This window comes from Megalopta genalis, chromosome 3, assembly GCF_051020955.1.
Source record: "Megalopta genalis isolate 19385.01 chromosome 3, iyMegGena1_principal, whole genome shotgun sequence".
Classification (NCBI taxonomy): Eukaryota; Metazoa; Arthropoda; class Insecta; order Hymenoptera; family Halictidae; genus Megalopta; species Megalopta genalis.
Window position 1 is genome coordinate 20,139,413 of NC_135015.1, and position 17,742 is coordinate 20,157,154.

Consider the following 17,742-nt stretch of genomic DNA (forward strand, 5'->3'; position numbering starts at 1 on the left):
TTTGGCTCCAATGCCTTGAAATTATATTAATAATATTAATAATATGAATACATTACAGTATTATTTAAGAATAATTATAAATTATAATATTAATCTATCATTATCGACACGCTAGTTTTAGCCAATTAAAATCATGAAAGAGAACAAAATATCTATTTGGCTCCAATTTCTTGCAACTGATGCAATATTAATACATTATTATCAACGCAGTTGAAATAACGAAAGGAGAAATATTATATATATATATATAATATATAATATATAATATTTATAATAATATATATATAATATTATATAATAATATTATAATATATATATATATATATATATATATATATATATATATATATATATATATATATATATCACCAATTTCTCGCAACTGACGTCATTCATTTTTATTCAGCATAAAGATCCGCAGTCCATTTATCGCGCGTTATCAATTTATTCGCAATTTATTCCTCGGCACTTCTGCGAAGCATCCGAAAGTTCCTTTCGTTCACTATAGATCGTTGAATTCAGCCGAGTCGGCTGTTGTCTCCCACTTTCGAAAATGTCTAAGATTCGCCGACGAAAGAAAGATCCGAGCTCACAATCGCGTTCGCGAAACTGCAGCTTTACCGAAATATTACGTTCCCCTCCAATTATCGCGAAATAAATGGAAATTCCGTGAAACGTTCTCGCAGAACGAGGATAGAAAATCGCGAAGCCCAGAACCCGAGAACGAGTCCTCGAATTCGAGTCAGACCGCGCGCGTCTATTGTAAGACGAAACAACTCGCGTTAGGCCAACTTTGAGCTGGCGTATCGGGCAAGTTTAAGGATCCGGTGACTGTAGCAGGAGCAATCTAGGTCGGGAGATTCGAACCAGATTAGTCCGGACCGACGCGCGTTACTTTATGATCGATAGGACTTGAACCGGCAAACTAAATTCGAAACTGAAATTACGCGGGGGCCCGGTTCAAAGTGCCGCGAAATAAACAGAGACGCCGAGTCCGGGCGAGCCGAAAGTTAGGTCAAACTCGTAGATAAAAGATCCGGATAAAATCCAATCGGCAGGGGGGGGGGGGCGGTGGAAAACCAAATCGGGGTCGATTGAATGGAATTCGACGAACTCGAAGTGCCAGACCCGAATCAGGATAATCCGATATTTAGGGAATGAAACTCGACGATCATCGAGTCCCGGAATTGCGATGCCGAAAGCCGGGATACCTTTCGAAAGTAATCGCTGGTTCCAAAGAGTCGTAAACTCGCCGGTTGAAAGCAGGATCCTATATTTCCGATCCGCGGAGTTACTTTTCGCGTGCTCGGGTCTCAGGGTGGCCTAACTCGAGGGTGGCTCTCGATTCTCGGTTCGCGCGGTCCGCGACTTTCCGTTCCAGGATTGTCTCTGTCCTGACTTCCAATTGAAGTTTCTCGATCACCGGTTGGCTCGTTCTAATTCGCGAACCTTATTTCTACGATTCTAAACCGAGACCCGTGACGGACCGACGACGAGTCTCGCGAGTCTGCTGTTGGAATTTCTACTGTTTAGCGGTCAGATTTGTGGGACGTTGACACTAAATCTACGGTCATTTTGACCGGCCGCAGATTCTTCGTTTTAAAATCATTGACGTTACACTGGGTGTCCCGTGATTATGTCAACAGGTGACTAGGACTGATTCCTGAGGTGATTTGAAGTAACTTTCTCCTTTGCGAAAATGCGATCCGCGGCCTCGTTTACGAGTTATCGACGAAAAACCAGTGACCAATGAGAGGCGAGAGGCTGGCGCGAGGCTGGCGCGAGGCGGCCGAGCCAATGAGGGGAACTGGGCTTCGTCCGCTGGTTGGCTCGGCCGTCTCGCGCCAGCCGAGCTCACCTCTCATTCGCCAGTGTTTTTCGTTGATAACTCGTAAACGAAGCCGTGGATTGCATTTTCGCTGAGGAAAAAGTTACTTGAAATTACCTCAGGAATCATCCTTTCTCAGATCTTGTGACATAATCATGGGATATGGGTTATGATTGCTGTTACACAGGAAATGATTGAACAGATTTCCTAATTCGTGCATAGATTGTTATGAACACTCTCGATTTTGTTACGTACGATTCGCCTTGTACGATCTTTTACGCACGATTCGCCTTATATTATTTCTCCCGTACGATTCACCTTGCACGATTTTTTCACGTAGAATTCACCTTATATTATCTACTATCCGTTCGATTCACCTTACATTATTGTTTCGTTACGATTCACCTCGCACGATTTTTTTACGCACGATTCGCCCTGCACGATCTTTTTACGTACGATTCATTTTATATTATTTTTTACGCACGAGTCGCCTTATATTATTTCTTCTGCACGATTTTTTCCGTAGGATTCGCCTCGCACGATCTTTTTACGTACGATTCATTTTATATTATTTTTTACGCACGAGTCGCCTTATATTATTTCTTCTGCACGATTTTTCCGCAGGATTCGCCTCGCACGATCGTTCTACGTACGATTCGCCCTGCACGATTTTTCTCGGCAAAGATCGGCGGTCGAGCGACTACGAGAAACAGTAAGAACCGGAACGAGATAATATGCCGATACTCGCGCGGTCGGAGTACAGTCATTGAAGGCTTCCCTGTGGTCGTGAAAGCGCGATGGCTGCTCGTGTTCGAGCGCGATCGATTCCCCGGCGTGATCCAGGCCGCCGAGACGACCCTCCAAAGAACTCGGATTTTTCGCGCGTCTGTACGGAAAGCAGAGGTCGTCCAACTTGGCAGTTTTGTCTACTTACCGGTGTCCGCTCGAATCGCCAGTCTCTCATCCTGGTCGCCGATCGCGGCGACGAGGCAACGGCGTTCGATCGGCGCGATCCACGTTGTCCGATCGAGGCTCTCGAGGGCCCCGATTCGACGTAAATAAGCTCGACACCATGGTCACGTTCGCGCGTTCTCGTCGTTGATCGTTATCTCGTTTTCAACCGCCGCGACGCGGATCGGCCGCCAAGATCGAACGCCGTTCCCGTTTTTTTTTCGGGGGATTTCTAAACGAACCGCGCCCCGCCCCTTCGCTCATGTAAAATTGGTTGGACACACCCCTGTCTCGAGCTTTCTAGGTTTTTGGCAGTTATTTGAAGACCGTGTCGTTGCCGCGAGATCGCCCTTGAAATCGGCACGCGATGAGCGTGCGCGCGCGCGACCTCGATCGCGACAGGTCCGCACACAAAGCGATTATTCGTAATTAGTAGTAGTAGTAGTAGTAGTAGTAGTAGTAGTAGTAGTAGTAGTAATAGTAGTAGTAGTAGTAATAGTAGTAGTAGTAGTAGTAGTAGTAATAATAATAATAATAATAATAATTCCTCCAGCGTCGCTGACTATAACGTACGTATAGCGTGCGCCGATAAAACGCGGTGTCGTTATCGTTCTTTTCTTTTTTTAGCGTTAATCGATTAGTTTATTCGATCAGAGTCCTCGTGCCCGTTAGCGCTTATCATCCGGCTATCCATTATTATTACGATTATTATTGTTATCGTTTATTATTATCCTTATCTAAAACGTTATTATTAACATTATCACTATTATTATTATTGTTGTTGTTGTTGTTCTTGTTGTTTTTGTTCTTGTTTGTTCTTGTTGTTCTTTTTTTTGTTCTTGTTCTTGTTCTCGTCGTTCTTCCTCTCGCGATTTATTCCTTTTGCATCGGATCCGTAACTATTATTTATTATTGAAAAGGCCGCGACAACGCTCCCTCGAGGAATACGCAACAACCGCCGTCACGGGTTGTCTTCTCGCGCCGATACGAAGAGCTCTCCGTGGCCCACGGTTTAATAATAATAACACGGTGTTCCGCGTGTTTCGCGCGCGCGCGCATTGTTTTTGTTTTTGTTCTTTTCTTTTTCATTTTTACAATTAGAGAACGTTTTTTACACGATCGGCAATCGATTACGACGAAACATATCCCGGATTTCTTTCGGTTAAATATCCATTTTTGTTCGTTCGTTTGTTTTTTTTTTTCGTTATTTTTCTTCCGTTTCCGTGGTTCGTTTTCGTTTTCGTTTTCGTACCTTGTAACGGAGGAGAGAAGAAAACGACGCAGCGGTCGATCAATTATGGGCGCTCACCACTGTCGCGTCCTGCGGTAGTTTCGATTTCTCTCTTTACTTTTTTTTTCTTTTTGTTTTGTGTTTAAACGAAGGAAGTGAACGCACAACGTGGCCGTGTATTGTCAGCAGTATGTCGAGGCGCCATTCTTGCCCCCCCCCCCCTTCTCTGAACTCGTTCTGTCCGTTCGTTCGTTCGTTTCATCGGCGTAATTACTTACTTCTCTACCTTTCACCCGCACCCACCACCCCCCTGGTTGTCAACCCCCATCGTCGACATCTCTATATCCGCGGTCCCCTATAAACCGTCGATCGGTCGCGTTCGTCGACGATCGGAACGCGCTATCGGAACGGACAATTGTGTGTTCGAACGAGAACTATCCTTAAACTCCTAGTCAACGTGAGGTAAAAGAGAACCGAACAGACGACGACGATCCCTCCTCTCTCGACACCGGTCGATCGGGTTTCCTCGCCGATTTTCTCAGCAGCTGGTTCAGCGGGCTGCTTCCGTTTCCCTGCCTGGCAACGCCTCGCCCCTCCTTCCGCCCTCCTTCGACGGGTTCTTCTTTTGGTTCGCCTCGACGGCCGGTGGACGATCGCCGTGTCGGTGCCGTCGGTGCCGTCGGTGCCGTCGGCGCCGTTCCCCCGCGATCGTTAAAACGGAGGAACGGAGTTGCACGCGCAACTCTGACCTTCCCGTGTCCGGTCCCCCTCGTTCCGCTGCCGACGGCCGTCTTCTTCCCGCCGCCGGAGGAGGAGGAGAATCGAAGGGCGCAGGAGCGAGCAGACCCGAACGAGAAGAAAGGAAATGGAGAGCAACGAATCCGTGTCCCGTGTCTCCGTGTTTCGTTGCTTCGTCCCGCCGTAGCTGTCTCCTCGAAACCCACGCATCGTCGTTTCTGCGGGACAAAGGATCGTCAGTGTCGCAGTTAAACTGAACGGGGCCCGGCGGCCGAGCGAGCCGGGCCCCCGAATTGTTTCGCGAATTCAACGGTTCGACGGTCCGTCGTTCGCGCTTACGTTAGCTCTGTTGCTCGAGAGAGCACAGTATATTTCTCTCGAATCGATTGATGCTCAGATTGTGCGGAAGAATTGACGATTTGGAGGAGACACTTATGGAAGAGGAGAAATGATTGTGTTGATAATAGGCGACTTCAAAAGCGAGGCGCGAATAATCGTGTCTCTTCTATCCAAATTGTTCATTTTTCTGTGCAATCTGAGCGTGTGAATTAGGGACAGTTTATTGTACAGTGGCCTGCAAAAGTGTTATGTCAAGGTTATGTCAAGGTTATATCAAGGTTATGTAAAGGTTATGTCAAGGTTATATTGAATTAGGGACAATTTATTATACAGTGGCCTGCAAAAGTGTTATGTCAAGCTTATGTCAAGGTTATGCCAAGGTCATGTCAAGGTTATATTGAATTAGGGACAATTTATTGTACAGTGGCCTGCAAAAGTGTTATGTCAAGGTTATATCAAGGTTATGCCAAGGTTATGTCAAGGTTATATTGAATTAGGGACAATTTATTGTACAGTGGCCTGCAAAAGTGTTATGTCAAGCTTATGTCAAGGTTATATCAAGGTTACGCCAAGGTTATATTGAATTAGGGACAATTTATTGTACAGTGGCCTGCAGAAGTGTTATGTCAAGCTTATGTCAAGGTTATATCAAGGTTATGCCAAGGTTATATTGAATTAGGGACAATTTATTGTACAGTGGCCTGCAAAAGTGTTATGTCAAGCTTATGTCAAGGTTATGTTAAGGTTATGTCAAGGTTATGTCAAGGTTATGTTAAGGTTATGTCAAGGTTATGTCAAGGTTATGCCAAGGTTATATTGAATTAGGAACAATTTATTGTACAGTGGCCTGCAAAAGTGTTCTTTTTATACCTTTATGTTTACTATACCTTTTTAATACCGTTTTAATATACCTTTCAAAACGCAACGACTTTGCCGAAATAACTACACCGGTTTCAACGTATTGAAATGATTAAAAGAAACAATTTACTTCTATTCGATTTACGTTTGCTATAATCGTTTTGAAACATATTTATGTCGCGTAAAGATCCGCAATCTAGCTAATCCTATCTAATTAGAGTGCACGAAACAATGTTTAATCACCGATTTTGTACAATATTGTATAATCTTTTCTACCTGGGATTTATATTTTCTCAAATTTTAATTCAATTTATTTATTAACAAGTTTTCATAATAAAGGACTCATTTGTCTTTGAGAAACTTTGAAACTACTTTGAATGACTGAAAAGTTGTTGATACATGCAAATAAATATAATGACTGGAAAATTAACGGAGACAGAAGATAATGATAGTGGGGGAATAAACTCTCGGTAGAAGGAAAAGCCGATACAAAAAATTGTTAAATAAAATATAAAATCATGTTCGCAAAGTCTTGAACGATTTTTAGATGATCTGAACCGACACTACAATACTTGCTGGAACACATGAAAATTTATAATCGAATGAAGATCGCGCGAATGGATTCGAAAGCCTTAGGGTAATACCGCCGAGAAGTAGCAGGATGGCCAAATATTTGAAGGCGCGTGCTACCGGATACTAGTTATTAAAGGGAGCCAGTTCTTTCTCCGCTATCCCTTTGTTAGGGAGAAAGGATTTGCCGGCAGCTCGGGTATCTCAATTGATCAGAGCGGTAGAGCGGTAAGAAAAATATCCGGATCCGAATTCCGGGCCAGTAATCCAATCGAACGGTTCTCATCGTACGTATACAGTAGGGCAGATAAGAAATTGGCTGATCGTTGGATCGGATAAGACGAATTTACACAGAGCTTACAGAAATGAAGGATCGAACCAGCCCGAACGCCGAGATTTGATAGCAAGGTGGACAGCGGGGGGAGGGGGCGGCATGCTTTGAATAATTAACAAAATGTAAAGGTGTATGTAATTGTAACGAATCGGGTTCTCGAATCGTTGTTCAATATTTAACGTTCGATGTCTCTTCGAAACATCTCGTCCATTCGCGTCCATTGTTTTTTTTAAGAGATTTTTTCTTTTTCAATTATTGATATTCTAAAAAAGATTCTATAAGAATCATAGAGAACATTATACAATAGAAATCTTACGAAGTTTAAGTAAATCAAATATTCTCGTTGTTATAAAGCCATACAGAGTGTTCCATAATTATGTAAATACCGGGAAAAGGATGATTCTTGAGGTGAGTAGAAGTAACTTTTTCCTTTACAAAAATGTTCTCCGAGGCATCGTTTACGAGTTATCAGCGAAAAACCAGTGACCAATGAGTGGCGAGCTCGACTGGCGCGAGGCGGCCGAGCCAGTGAGGGGAACTGGACGTCACGCGCTCGTTGACTCGGCCGCCACGCACCAGCAGATCTCGTCTCTCATTGGTCACTGGTTTTTCGCTAATAACTCGTAAACGAAGCCGCGTAGAAAATTTTTGTAAAGGAAAAAGTTACTTGAAATTACCTCAGGAATCACTTCTTTCCGGGCGGTCGCATAGTTATAGAACACTGTATACATTAGTCGCGATTAAGATGAGGAAGTTCTAGCGTTCACAGCACAGAAAAGAAAATATCGAATTGATAGAGCAGTGAAATAGTATAAATTCTGTTTTAAGTAGAAAAATCCACCAACGTGTTCGAAACTGGATAAAGTGGCTCGATTGATCGCTGGATTATTAAATAAATGTTCTCAGAATTGATAAATTTAAACCAAGTAACATTAGTCCCGCGCGATAAACAATTTTCTCGTCGACGGATTATAATATGAGAGGAGAATTTTTCACGTCGCAAGAATCGCGGGAAAAGCAGCTCGTGGAGATTGGATTTTGCCGCGTCGCGCGATTTTTCCCTCAGCAATCAATTATTCGCGGAAAATTGTGCATCGAGGAGGTATTATCAACGTGAAAATACATCGGCTAACCTCGTTACGTAAAACAAATTAACGTTCCCGTTGGCTCTATCAATTTTGCTTTCTACGTCTCTCTCTCTCTCTCTCTCTCTCTCTCTCTCTCTCTCCCTCTCTCTCTCTCTCTCTCTGCGTTACGTCACACGGAGACGGAACTTGTACGCGCGTCGACGGCGTTGTTTTGAAATTAATGTATCCGTCTCCTTCCGTAATTAACGCGTCGTCGATTGTTTTCCGTAATTCACTTCTTGCGACGTGGGCGCGCGTACGTCGCGGCCGCGCGAACCGTCGCAACGTAAACCGTTTGTTCGACGACACGTAGAAACGACGGCGCGCGCGGAAACGGTAAACCGGAAACGTAAAGCGACGATATTTTGCTGCGGAACTTCATTTCGAAATAGATTGACGCTCGAAAGTTGTATCTCCGCGAAATTGAAACTTCGTCGCTTCGAAAATTCTAGCTACCCGTTGCAAGCAACGGTTGCTGCAACGGTTGCGACGAAATTGCAATTTCTACCGGCCACTTACTTTTTTCCGCATAGTTTCGACTCCCTTCGATTTCTACCGGCCATTAAACTAGCAACTTCGATTCTCAACTTTCCGAAGCATGATCTCTGAAATCGCGCCGAATCTCGGAATTTAATGATCATTTGATCGCGCGAGGTGGACGAGTGTTAAAGCTTGCGGTTCCAAGAAAATTGTTACAATTTTGGCGCAGAAAATATAATCCGGGGATCTCAGAGTCTTGCTGGGCAGTTGGGCATGAATGATAATTATTATTTAATGCGACTTTACCGTTGGTATTTTTGTGCTTTGTTTCGGTGGCTTGACCGGGGCAGTCTATTTACTGGACGATTATGTGTGGCGCACGACACAATATGACTATTGTAGCCAAAACTGTGAATAACGTGAAGATGAACAAGCAAAGCCTGCAATTAACAGAAACGGACAATTGTTAGTAAAAATTTTCTATGAATCGTTTCATTAGCAGTTATACATGTTATAATGTATTATATATACGGGGTGAGTCGCGAATTTGTTCTCACGATTTTTCAACCCTTTCTCGACTGGTCTGTGACGAATTTTCCTTCAATGTCATTCGAAGGTCATCGTGTAGCAGGTCGTTGAATTCGTCTCGACGTCGCCTACAATACTGTCAAGGTTAAAATTACCTGGTTTCGTTTAAAAATATAACGGTGATTTTTTTATGCTTTTTCTAAATCGGAGATCAATTCGTTTTAAAATTTGAACAATTGAGATTTCTTGTCAAGGTTAAATACTATTTTTTTGTCAGACCATTGGAAGGGGTGAAGAATCGTGGGGACTAATTTGTGACTCACCCTGTATAATATATGATATATATACATGTATATCAATATATAATATACTAAATTAATATATAATATACCAAATTGATATATTATTATAATAGTATTTAATATAGTAATATAGTGTATATTGTTATATTGTATAATATATAATATATAATATATAATAATAATTATATAATATAATATATAATATATAATAATAATTATATAATATAATATATAATATATATATAATATAATATATAATATATATATAATATATTGTATAATATATTGTTATATTGTACACAATAATAGTTTCACCAACGTGTTACCATTTCACCAGCAAAGCTAAATGCTTTCCATAAATACACAAAAAATACAACAATTTAGAAAGCTCTAAGAATTACTCCAAACGTTGATGAAACTCATGGTTAAAAACCTCATGGCATACGTCAACAATACGTCAACAATATCTTCGGTTAGCATAGTTGCACGGACTCGGGACCTTTCGAACAAAAAGACAAAAAGTTGAAATAAAACAATATCGGACCTGTCCACCACCATGGCGGCGAATTTCCAATCACTAATAACTTCGTCGCCTTCGTCCGCCTTTTTCATACGATCCGTAATAAATCGCAGTTCCTTAAGGATCGTACGCAATTCCTCTTGCATACCACTGAGAGGTAACGACGCCGACGTGTCTTCGACTGTCGCTGGTCTTCCCGTGGAGATCGGTGTCCCGAACGCCGACCTGTTGTTGCACAAATAAACAACGAACAATTATTTGATTATTATTATTATTATTATTATTTGTGATTTCGATTATGGGATTTTCGCGGCTAAGAGGACGCTCGGCGTTTCTCGAACGATATTCGATCGATATTGTCACTGGACCGCGGATCTGTGTGCAAATTTTCTACTATTATTATTATTACTACTACTACTATTATTATTACTACTATAGTAGTAGTAGTAGTAGTAGTAGTAGTAGTAGTAGTAGTAGTAGTAGTAGTAGTAGTAGTAGTAGTAATAGTACTCTGAATAATTTCACGACGATCAAAACGAGAGAGAGATGCATTTTAAAATGAATTTAGGACGTTCTTAAGCGACGAACATCGCAAATGCAGTAATTTCTTCCTAATTCGCGCTCAGATTGCGCACAAAACTGGGCAATCTGAGAAGAGGAGATACGCTTGTTCGAGCCTGGAGGCTCGTTTTTATAGCTGCTGACATTCCAGCAACCATAAAAATGGAACCGCGAGGCTCGAATAATCGTGTCTCCCCTTCCCAAATTGTCCATTTTCGTTTCAAAGCCGAAGGACAATTGGGGAGAATTTACTGTATCAGTTATAAGCCGCGGCAAATGTTGCGACAACACTCGATAAAAATCAGAATAAAAGTCTTACTGTCACTCTTTCTGTTCTAACATAAATCAACTGTTTTTTTTTACTGAAACAATACTCTAAATTCGCAACAAGTAGAACCAGTCAACCATGAACTACTTTGCCATGCAAATACTCTCCAATTGTCATTCGACATATAAAAAGAAATGGACAATTTGGGAATCGGCGATTACAAAAGCGAGCCGCGAGGCTCGAATAATCGTGTCTCCCCTTCCCACATTGTCCATTTTCGTTTACAAACTGAAGGACAATTGGGGAGAATTTACTGTATCAGTTATAAGCCGCGGCAAATGTTGCGACAACACTCGATAAAAATCAGAATAAAAGTCTTACTGTCACTCTTTCTGTTCTAACATAAATCAACTGTTTTTTTTTTACTGAAACAATACTCTAAATTCGCAACAAGTAGAACCAGTCAACCATGAACTACTTTGCCATGCAAATACTCTCCAATTGTCACTCGACATATAAAAAGAAATGGACAATTTGGGAATCGGCGATTACAAAAGCGAGCCGCGAGGCTCGAATAATCGTGTCTCCTCTTCCCAAATTGTCCATTTTCGCGCACAATCTCACCGTCAATTACGGAGAATTTACTGTAGAACACTATGGTCCGCGGTCCAGTCAGCCCAGTTCTCTTCCGACGGGATATTACAATTTTGCGAACAAAGTTGCACGGAACAACGTCGCGCTGATCCAAAACCATACACGGCCGTCCCCTCGACCGCGTTAATCCGAAATCACGCAACGGAAACACTCGGTTCGCCCCGGACGCGTTTTCCAAGCAGAACTTCCTATCGCATTATACAGTTGCTACGATTCGAACGAACCAAGTTGATAAATAGTTCGCAGCTTTTTCGCGGGGACTCCCGCGCGTTTGAATTGCAAAGTTGCGGTCTATCCCCGGGAGCCATTAGCCCGCGCGATACACGCGTTGATTTCGGTCTGAAAACGCGGAAACTTTCGAATCGCCGCTGCAACCAACTTATATATCACGGGGGAAACGCGATTCGCCGTTTACGAACCTGTGCTGAATCGCGTTTAAACGAACAACGCCGATACAGTAATGTCTCCCCAATTGACGCTCAGATTGTCCACGCTCGGATTGACGCGCTGTCTACAAAACTGGATAATTCGGGAAGAGGAGCCTTGCGAATTCGAGCCTCGCCACCCGGTTTTTATAGTTACCGATTTTCAACAATTATAAGAACGAACCGCGAGGCTCGAACAATCGTGTCTCCTCTTCCCAAATTGTCCATTTTTCTGCACAATTTGAGCATCAATTAGGGAGACATTACTGTATCTCACGGACGAGCAACGCCGAGAATTACGTTCGAACTTGCGCGATCGTTTCCGCGCTTCTCGCCAGAGTTTTCGTCGGGAACAAGGCAACGGGATATGCAAAATATCGCGGTAAAAATCGCCGCGATCCATCTCATTTGCAATTAGACGATAAGAGCCGTTGCGCGGCGAGATACTCGCGCGGCGCAACTTTGTTTTAACGACGCGTTGTTAGGAACCGGCCTCACGGCGGCGAACTTCCGTGACGCAACTTTCGCGGGAAAGAGATTATTCCCGGGAACGTGGAAACAGAGAGAGAGAGGGAGAGAGAGAGAGAGAGAGAGAGAGAGAGAGGGAAGTTTTCTCCGAAGAAACTGCGAAGGGTTTAACGTTACCTTATGTATCCGGAAGGAGGATTCGCCGCGCTGTTTTTGTGACGAAAATCGTCGTCGATATCTAAAACGTTTGCCAGCAAACTTTTGCTACTTCTTTCCTGCAGCTCCATGTCCTTCATCCGGTTGCTCATCAGGATGTTCTTCTTCGTGATTTTCTTGCCCGGACGACTCATACGCAGCAAGCATGGCAGCCAATTTAAAAACAGTGTTTTTATCTATACGCAACGCAAAAGTGCGAGTTAAATGCTTTCGTTCGAACGTCGAATCGTTTTGTCGCGTGAAAGCGACTGCTTTTTGTCCACGTCGTCCAGTTTTTAAGTATACTCGCGCGGTGTACAATGAATTCTCCCTAATTGACGCACAGATTGGGTACATAAATCGATAATTTGAAGAGAGGAGATACGATTGTTCGAGCACCGAGGCTCGTTTTTATAGTCGTTGAGAATCGGTGACTATAAAAACGAGCCGCAAGGTTATTTAATTATATATAAGGCGTCAATTAGGGAGAATTCACTGTAATAAGAAAACGGAATATACAGTGTATCCTATAATTATGTTAATGGTTGGAAAGAGACGATTCCTGAGGTCATTTGAAGCAACCTTTTCCTTTACAAAAATGTTCTCCGAGGCATCGTTTACGAGTTATTAGCGAAAAACCAGCGACCAATGAGAGGCGAGGGGCTAGCGCGAGGCGCCCGAGCCAATCAGCGGAACTGAACTGTATTGCTCGTTGACTCGACCGCCTCGCACGCCGCCAGTGCAGCTCGCCTATCATTGGTCGCTGGTTATTCGCTAATAACTCGTAAACGATGCCTCGGAGAACATTTTTGTAAAGGAAAAAGTTACTGCAAATCACACCAGGGATCACCCCTCTCCCTGACTGTTAACATAATTATGGGACATCCTGTATAGAGCAACAGAATCTGTATTCGTTTGCAAAGAACCTACACTTAATATTAAACGAACCGTGAGTATGTTGCGAATCAAATTTTTATTTTCGGTAATACGATGAAAATGTTCATGCAAATCCGTAATGTTTATGTAGCGTAAATTAATTTGCAAAGATTGGAGCTATTTCCTCTTGGAATGTAAAATACAGTGGCTGAAAGTTTGTTTAGGCACACTGATATTCTTTTGTAAAGGAAGATAAGTACACAGTTAACAAAATCAACAAACTCTGTACTTGTAAAATAAGAAGTAGCATAGTATTTGTAAGATAACAAGTACATGTGTATAATAAGAAACAAAAAGACAACTTGGCGAACGAAAAAATTCCTTTATTCTTTGTATAAACAATATAAAATAATGAAACTAAGTATAACTAAGTATACGATGAAGTTTGCATAAGGACAGCCAACAAAAAATTGTATAAAAAGAATAATATTGTAATACCAGTAATGAATATTTCCAGTCATATATGACTAATGATTGATTCTCGATTATTCCAAATACAGTAATTTCTTCCCAATTCGCGTTCAGATCGCGCACAAAAGTGGACAATTTAGGACAATTTTTGTGCGCAATCCGAGCGCGAATTAGGGAGAAATTACTGTAACACGATGAAACTGTAGAAGCACCTCGATTGAACGTCGACTTATCATCTTATATATCATCTTATAGTATCAATAATCCGTCGAGAACAAAACGAAACGAACTATCAATTTCGAATTCGCATAATCGAAGTTCTACCGTATCGAACAGTTCACGTTTCTGCCTCGTTTTTTCAGGCACTCGCTCGGACCACAACCGAGCAAACTCCGCAATCTCCCGGAGGGTTCCGCGAATCTAAAAGTTTAATTCTTGTAGCCCAATCTTCGGAACAACGTGTACCGCGTCGCCGTCTATTTTTTTCGTTGTTCCTTAGGACAAAGTTGGGTGTCTTCGGGGCTCGCTTCCATCCGAAACGTAATGGCACGAACAAACCGACCGGGGGTAGGGGAGGGAGGGATCTTTTGCAGCTGAAGGATTCTCGTCTCTTCCTCGAATACGTTCCCCCCCCCCCTTGGTTTATGAAAGTTCCAGTAATCAACGGTCAAGAGGAAGTGCTAACGCCTCGAAGGCGCCTTTAAACTTTCAGCGACTGAAGCGCTGTCTTTAGAGGCCGTAATGGCCACCGCGGAGATAAGGCTCGCGTTTTATGCACCGAAACATCGGCTCTGTTTTCTTTCTTTTTTCTTCCTTTTTTTCCTTTTTCTTTCTCCGTTTCCGCCGGCGGTCGCTGCCGGCGAAAAATGCTTCCACGTCGGCTTAAACAAATTTCAAAAGCTTGTTACTCGATTTGCCGGCGGAGTGCCTTCAGCCATCGGGAGCGTTTTTCTTTTTGGTTTTAATTGACCACCCGAGAAAAAGGGAACTCATTCTGGAATTATCGAGCCGGAATTTTCCGAAATATTCACCGAAATATTTATCGAACTTATATATATATCTATATCAATATCTATATATCATATATATCTATATATATCTATATCTATATCTATATATCATATATATCTATACATATATATCTATATCTATATCTATATATCATATATATCTATATATATATCTATATCTATATCTATATATCATATATATATATATATATATATATATATATATATATAGATTATCATATATATTAATGTTAAGGTTGAATTTAGAATAAAAAAGAAACGTTTCACATGAAATCCGACTGCAATCGCCGAGAGACGAATACGACACGAAAACGAATTTCTTCTCGAGTTTATTTTTCTCGGATTTCTCGATGGTTGTAATAATTAATTTCAGTCTTGCACTTTATGAAATTAACTTTCACGAAACGCGAGTGGAGCCTGCGTTAATCACTTCTGCGAATAAACGGCGAGCTTCGCAAGGAGGTACGAAATCTTACGTAAAAAAAAAAGAGATTTACACCAAGATTTTCACGAGTCGCGTTATAGTATTCGAAGCCGGATCACGAAGCGATCGCGTCGTTTCACACCGTGAAAGGCTTCAAACGGCGAGTTAATTTGCACTCGGGAGGGGGGAGGGATGGTGGACGGAGCAAGCCCTCCGGAGCAAGAGGAAATCACAGTTACAATTCTATTAACGAATGTATTAAATTTCCCCGACGTTGCCGACTCTTCCGCCGCAATTCGCCGTCTGACGTGTAGCACTGTATTATGTTAGCGAAAGGAAATTTAATTAGCCGGTTTCAGGACGCGGGAAACCTTATACTCCTTTCTTGCATCCTCTCTATGAACGGGGAAGGAAACGGCCGAGAAAAACTACTAGCTCGCTTTTGTGGTTCAACCGAGCGCCGCGATGTTATTTTTTCAGAATTGTTCGTGGGAAACGCGTTCGATGGATGAACGTTTATGCGCGGTGCAAATTATTATGCAAAAGGCAGATGAGTTTTATTTCGCATAAAGATCCGCAGTCTAATAATGCGACTGAATCGTCGATCCTTGGCATCGACGTAGCATTAAATTACATAGGAGTAGAACTAGCATAGGGAAATTCAGAGCGACCTAAAATTTGTCATTTCGGGAGAGAAATTACTGTATCTTGGAGCATCTAATGGAAATCGACATTTTGACTCGAAAGAATTCAGATGCTACAGTTGTTAGTTGCTATACTTATTAATTGCTATACTTGTTAGTTGCTATACTAGTTAGTTGCTATACTCGTTAGTTGCTATACTCGTTAGTTGCTATACTTATTAGTTGCTATACTTTTTAATTGCGATATTTGTTGGTTGCTGTACTCGTTAGTTGCTATAATTGCTAGGTGCTATACTTGTCAGTTGTTATAGTTGTCAGTTGCTATACTTAATAGGTGCTATACTTGTCAGTTGCTATATTTGTCAGTTGTTATACTTGTCAGTTGCTATAGTTGCCAGTTGCTATACTTTACAGGTGCTATACTTATCAGTTGCTATATTTGTCAGTTGCTATACTTGCTAGGTGCTATACTTGTCAATTGCTATAGTTGTCAGTTGCTATAGTTGTCAGTTGCTATACTTGTCAGTTGCTATACTTGCTAGGTGCTATACTTGCCAGTTGCTATACTTGTTAGTTGCTATACTTGTCAGTTGCTATACCTGTCAGTTGCTATACTTGTCAGTTGTAATACTTGTCAATTTCTATACTAATTAGTTGCTATACTTATTAATTGCTATACTTGTCAGTTGCCATACTCGTTAGTTTCTACACATGAAAATTCGTCTAGAAGACTACGGATTTGCACGAACATTGACACGACTCGCAGTAGATCGTAGGAGCTTCTTACCCATCGTGGCATCACGTATCTGTCGGGCGACCTGTGATGAAAGTTGAGCACCATCACCGTCAGGACCACGCTGCTCGCCACCATGAACATGATGCAATTGAAGTACGACCCTGAATTCGGGGTGTTCCCGAAGATCCCCCGAAGAAAGAAACACAGAAAGGAGGCGATTAGTCACGGTAACGGACAGGCGGATCCACTCGATTAGCCGCGAGGAATGAAAGACACCGGTGGGGCTCCGCCTCTTAATACCGTGCCCCCGCGATTCTACTCCATTCGGAAGAGGCTTCGCCCCGAACGATCTTTCATCCGCGTCTCGCGGCCCACGCTCATCCTCACGCTCGCACTTCGGACAAAGAAAAGCGAAAAAAAACCGACCAACGAGGGATCACGCACACGCCACTCCTAGCATTCTCGCAAAGTCGGAAAGGTAACCAGCCGATTCCGGCGCATCCTGCATTCACTCGAGACGCATCGGTCACAAAAGTTTCGCATGCACCGCGAACGCACTTCGGTATCTCCTCGGTGCACGAGGCTCGAGATGACGGACAACGTGTTCGGCGAAAACTTCGCCATTCTCGTCCGCGAAATGTGCCCGTGTTTTTCACACCGAACTGTACTACAGTAATGTCTCCCTTACTGACGCTGGGATTGTCCACTGAAATGGATGATTTGAGAAGAGGAGATAGGATTATTCGAGCATTGCGGCTCGTTTTTATAATTGTGGACAATTTATAACTATAAAAATAAACCGCAAGGCTCGAATAACCGTGTCTCCTCTTCCCGAATTGTCCATTTTTCTGGTCAATCTGGGCGTCGATTAGAGAGACATTATTGTACAGTAATGTCTCCCTTACTGACGCTCAGATTGTCCACTAAATTGGATGATTTGAGAAGAGGAGATAGGATTATTCGAGCATTGCGGCTCGTTTTTATAATTGTGGACAATTTATAACTATAAAAATAAACCGCAAGGCTCGAATAATCGTGTCTCCTCTTCCCGAATTGTCCATTTTTCTGGTCAATCTGGGCGTCGATTAGAGAGACATTATTGTACAGTAATGTCTCCCTTATTGACGCTCGGATTGTCCACTTAAATTGCGGCTCGTTTTTATAATTGTGGACAATTTATAAC

General features: G+C 42.3%; 1 protein-coding gene across 3 annotated transcripts in view; it reads right to left on the reverse strand.

The window, feature by feature from the left end:
* Positions 1 to 368: 368 nt before the first annotated feature.
* The window catches only part of nAChRalpha6 (nicotinic acetylcholine receptor alpha6), a 587,858-nt gene continuing 570,484 nt past the window's right edge, over positions 369 to 17,742 (reverse strand). For all 3 annotated transcript variants that reach the window (XM_033478260.2, XM_076520266.1, XM_033478258.2), the window contains 5 exons: positions 16,611 to 16,720; positions 12,360 to 12,574; positions 9,831 to 10,031; positions 8,763 to 8,896; positions 369 to 4,966 (listed from right to left, as the gene is read on the reverse strand). In XM_033478260.2, the coding sequence (XP_033334151.1) occupies positions 8,812 to 8,896; positions 9,831 to 10,031; positions 12,360 to 12,574; positions 16,611 to 16,720 (611 nt within the window). In that variant the 3' untranslated portion in view covers positions 369 to 4,966; positions 8,763 to 8,811. The remainder of the gene's footprint in view (positions 4,967 to 8,762; positions 8,897 to 9,830; positions 10,032 to 12,359; positions 12,575 to 16,610; positions 16,721 to 17,742) is intronic.